A 5023-nucleotide genomic window follows, 5' to 3' on the forward strand; every position below is an offset into this window, starting at 1 on the left:
AGGAGCTGCCCGATGTTGGAAAAAGCTGGAGCAGCGATGGAATGACTGGCTAGGTTTCGAGAGAGGACCGCGGCCACAACACTTCGTAACCGCCCCCATCCCACGGATCACATGAAAAACACTTGCGGAACAGTCCAAAAACGATTTCCAAGTGGCGAGAAGCTGGATTTGGAAACCGGATTCGGAAGAGATTTGACGTGGCCTCGGACAGGCGCTGCGGTGAACTGTTTGTAAGTCATAGATGTGCCCTTGGCTCCGTCGTGTATCACTCCTCGCGGCATGATTGCGTTGATCTATGGAAAGGTAGCGAGGATCTACTCATTATCTGGACCGGAGCCTCGATCGCAAGTCCCTTGAACCGTCCGAGAGAGCCACCACACCATTCCCTTTAGTTTTTTGGGTTTGCTCTTCCTCGCTGCGTTGTTGTCGTTGAAGCGGAGAAGGCGAGCGTCGAGCTCGACACCCCCCGGACTCGTGTCAATGCCCTTGAAGTAGGGTGGGCTTTGAAACGGCGAGGGAAGAGGGGTGGAGAGCGAGGCGATGTGGGTTTCTGTTGCAATTGAGTCAGGAGGCGGGTGAAGGCCGGGGAGCTTGAGGGCTCCGCTGAAGTATTCGTGGCAGAATCGATGCTCTCTGTGGTGGTATCTGAGGGAGTTTGGTTGGCGTCGGTGGCAGGTGGGTTTGCGTGGGATGCAGGTTCAATGTGTAGTTGCAGGAGTCAATGGGGCCTTTGGTGTTTTCTTGTATCCGGCGGAGAATTTTGGGTAGATTTTAGGTCGGTTGGGGGAGGGGTTGAGGTGTATGGACGAGGGAATGAAATGTCTGAGGTTCTAGAGAGAGGAATGGAGGTAAAAGATTTCGGGATGCAGTTACGTGGTGGCGGACTTGAGCGGTTGCACAATGTTTAGTGAGCGTGGATTGTTGAGTCATGAGTAGGTGACGGGAATTCGGTTAACAGTGATTACTCGGTGACAAGGCGGAGGTGCGTTCCAGGGTTTCGTCTGAGTTTGTCGTTCTTGACTACTGGGGGAATTTGGAAAGCTCATGACTCGCCGTTAGATGGTCATGGACGTTGTGCCGCCACTGTTGAGGGTACACCCTGTGGCGCTATGAAAAGAATAGAGTGTACTAGATAGCGTTGCCGCTGGTCGAAGTGTTTGAATTGTCGGGGTTTAGTGCTAGGAATTGCGGCGCCAGCCACCACCACTCCGCCTAGATTACTGCGTTGGAGTCCGGTTTTGGCTGTGTGGTTTTTTATATTATTAGCCACTGTTACAGTAATCTTCCTTCTTCTTTAAGAGGAGTGTCTTGCAGAAATTCCTGCATCATTCCTCTGCGCATTCTATCACCATCTTTCTCTCAACTGTGACTATTACTGTGGCGATTTTTCAGCAGTGAGGTACATGTGAGATGTAGAGAAATACGTCATGAACTCAAGTCTCTACACCTGTGTGAGTGTTTTGTGGTTTCTGCGATCGCTACTGAGATTGAGATTGTTATCTCGAAGAGTCCTCGGTGTCATCTTAGAACACATATTGCAATTGAATCTTCGTTCAAAGATTGCTATTTTCGTTTGGGTGCTTTTAGTTTCAGAGGTAGCCAACGAACGAACTGAGATAACGTATAGAATAGGTTATTAGATTCACAAAAATGAGCGAGTTTGTAATCTTTTGTACAATCTTGTGGAGGTTTATGTTTTGATAGATTTCTTTGATCTTTTTTTCCCATCTTTCCTGTGAAAGAGAATTACTTTGATAGTAGGAGAGGCCTTTAGTAACATGAAGAGACATATCATTGCAATTCCTCTTAGAGGAAATGGTGTTTTTCTTCCTGAGTGGTATGCTATTAACTAGAGGATCGTAACTGATCTGTGAAGCGACTTTCTTAACCATCCTTAAATATCTTGACATGATTGTGAGAAATGCTATTCAGAATCAAATCGCTGTTCTGTCTTTTGGATTAATGAGTTATGCTTCGTGCCTCGGGATCCTATGGATTATTATGTCTCTGCCACGAGTCCTATGTTATCTGTGTCACGTATCTTTCGTTCATTTTCATATACGAAGAGTTCCTCACACTTAGCGGAGCGATTGACTAACATCTTACTCATTGCAAGCTTTTCTCTTGCTGTTTTGAAACTCGAATGTAACGTTCTCGATTCTCGCTGTGTGAATCAACACCAGTATTCGTTATTTTAATCCATTTGAATTTATTTTTGTTATCGGATGATTAGAAGCACTAAATCGACATTTTCTTTGGATATCAGTGTGAAGGGAACTGTCAATAAGGGATCTTCTAGTCTGCTCGTGGCTAAAGTGTGATCACCAATCGCCAGGGTTTTCGTCAGGGGCTTTCCTCAGAGGTATCTCGATTTTCTTACAAGCACCCTGACATTGCATGTAGTGGTTTCTTTATGTGACAGTCTCAATTCTCTTGTCATGTGTTTGGCCTAATGATAAAATTCAATCGGCTGATATTACTTCTGGTTTTTGGTATTAGGGTCCCTTCCAAGGAGCACTCACTTTGGTGTGTGCTCCAGCTCTGACGAGAGCTTTGTGCAGAAGAAATGGATGCCGCTACTGCTAAAGTAAACTATTTCTCGTGGGGGAAACCCGCAGTGATGGAGACTGCTGCGGATATGATGTTTTGTATGGTGCCTTTTTGGGTGGCTACTGCAATTGGTCTACTAGTTGGTTGGTTGTGGAAACCTCAATGGGCTAGCATTTTGTTATTGGGTGTGAAAAGTCGCCCCCGATTAGTATGGGATACTCCTCCTGGGTTTGGAGCACGTCGGTTTTGGCTGGCAATTATGGCCTTGTCCGCTCTTCCCATGTGGAAAGAGGCATGGAAATCATTTAGTGCGTGGATGTGGCCGTCTGCTGAAGTGTTGCTTGTGCCCACTGACGTCCCGGTTGACGTTGCCGGCCCTAGGTGAGTTACGCACATGATTTTCCTTTAGGATTATGCCTTAAAGGGTATCTTTTCTGGGTAATCGGTTTCTTGGGGGCTGCTAAGACGTACTTGAATGTTCGTCGATGTGCAGTGAACCTGATGCCAAAGAGAGGACTAAGAAGGAAGTGGTGACGAATGAGGATCTAGATAAGCTAATGACCTTGGCGAACGGCAAAGACGGAGGTCCTGAATGGCAGATATTTTTAGACAAATCTATTCATGACCTGAAGTATCAAGCATGGCGTCGTGAACCCGAGGTGAACAATTTATCTGGTGGACTCTGTTCAGGGCTTTCTAATTCTGACTTCTTACCATGACGGTTATTGCCAATGTTGCTAACACTTCATGAAACTTTGCAGCATGATGGGCCAACTGAATATAAGACCAGAACTGTGGTCGAGGACACATCCCCAGAATTGATGCGAGACTTTTTTTGGGATGACGAATTTAGGTGTCATTGGGATGAAATGCTGATCTACACCAAAACCTGGGAGGCATGTGAAGAGACTGGTTCAATGATAGTTCAGTGGGTGAGGAAGGTACGAGTCTTTGGCAAGCTCCATTTCCACTGAAATATGTTCTGCTATCTTGTTTTCATAGCGCAGGAGCAGAATCGAATGTTTTATGTTGATGAGAAGTGTGAGTGCAATTACTATTGTGCTCTTAGATAAGAGGAATGAGGTTCATGAGATTTGTGTTGATTTTTGTTTGAACGTGTGAATCAGTTCCCTTTCTTCTGCAAAGACCGGGAGTATGTTATTGCCCGTCGTATGTGGGAGACCAACAACACATACTACGCCGTAACCAAGGTATCTATACCGTTCATGCAAATGCTCTTACAGTTTATGTCCGGCCTGTTCTCAGTTTGTAAGCCTGACTTTTATCGACGTTTTATGAATTTTCTTTTGATTAGCCAGTTGTTGATGCTTGTGATTTCAATTGCAGGGTACTCAGTATGCTCCAATACCTAGACAGCAAGCGCCAAGGAGAGTGGATACTTTCTTTTCAAGTTGGAGAGTACGAGCAGGTATGTTTGAATGACAGAAATATCAGCTAGCTGAGATGTTCTGTGCTCTGGACGCTGGAGTGAGTAGTCTGTAATTTAGTAAATTACGACGTGTGATTTCTGACGTCTTATTGTGTATTACACATGTTATTGTTAGATTCAATTACCTCTTTACATGGGAAAAGCTTCTGATTGTTTTGGTCGGGTGCAGTTGAGTCAGCAAAAGGTGACGGGCAGATGACCGCCTGTGAAGTCTTGTGCTTTCATGCGGAGGACATGGGCATTCAGAGAGACCTTGCAAAGCTTGGCATTCGCCAGGGCATGTGGGGGTGTGTAAAGAAAATGATGCCTGGACTGAATAAGTACAGAGCGGATCGGAAGGCAAATTTGCCCCTATCGCCATCAGCAAAAATGGCAAGGAAATTTTGGAAAGTTCCTCGCCATCTCCTCAGCGAGCCTGAACGTTTGACGAAATCCTTTGATTCTGAGAATGTTAGGATTGTGGCTGTGAGAGACAGTGACATCCAGCAGGAAAACAAAAATTACGTGAAATGGGTTATATTAGGAGGTGCTGTTGCTCTGGCCTGTGGCATCGATAGGGGTGCTGTGGGCAAGTTTCTCGTTCTTGGAGTCGCAAGGCGCCTAGGCAGAATTGGAAGAAGACTGTAACATAGGTTAGTGTAACAAAGAAAAATGCCCGGGTTCACCTTTGTCCCCACACGAATGTGAATGGATCAGGTGGTTCCTTTCTTTTGCATTTGAATTTTGTATTTTATTTTAGATTTGGTGTACCTACTCAGGCTTTCTTTTTCATCCATTTTTCTCCCCCTGATAGCCTTTTCTGGGCCTGATGATTTCACTCCCTTCGTGATATATGATTTTGTGCACAGTTTGTGTTTTACTATTCTGGTACTACTGCTGTTGCGTGTGGTTTATTTTTGATGTGCCCTTTATTATCTTGAGAAATTCGAAACCAAATATGTAACTGCCTCAGATTGAGGCAGTGATTCGTGATATGGAAAGGAATTTGTGATATTACAGTAGTTGAGAAATGTATATACTTGA

At 45.1% G+C, this 5023-nt stretch overlaps 1 protein-coding gene across 2 annotated transcripts; it reads left to right on the forward strand.

Annotated features, from left to right (window-relative positions):
* Positions 1–395: 395 nt before the first annotated feature.
* On the forward strand, positions 396–4771 carry LOC112292421 (uncharacterized). 2 transcript variants are annotated; one of them, XM_024540884.3, is made up of 8 exons: positions 396–675; positions 2267–2362; positions 2500–2931; positions 3044–3209; positions 3312–3491; positions 3678–3761; positions 3898–3979; positions 4170–4771. In XM_024540884.3, the coding sequence occupies exons 3-8, from the start codon at positions 2567–2569 to the stop codon at positions 4625–4627; spliced, it is 1335 nt and encodes a 444-aa protein (XP_024396652.1). In that variant the 5' UTR covers positions 396–675; positions 2267–2362; positions 2500–2566; the 3' UTR covers positions 4628–4771. The 2 variants fall into 2 exon arrangements, with proteins under 2 accessions (XP_024396652.1, XP_024396654.1); XM_024540886.3 differs by having other exon boundaries at positions 2540–2931.
* The last annotated feature ends 252 nt before the right edge of the window (positions 4772–5023 follow it).

Source organism: Physcomitrium patens, chromosome 15 (assembly GCF_059467195.1).
Source record: "Physcomitrium patens ecotype Gransden chromosome 15, ASM5946719v1, whole genome shotgun sequence".
Classification (NCBI taxonomy): Eukaryota; Viridiplantae; Streptophyta; class Bryopsida; order Funariales; family Funariaceae; genus Physcomitrium; species Physcomitrium patens.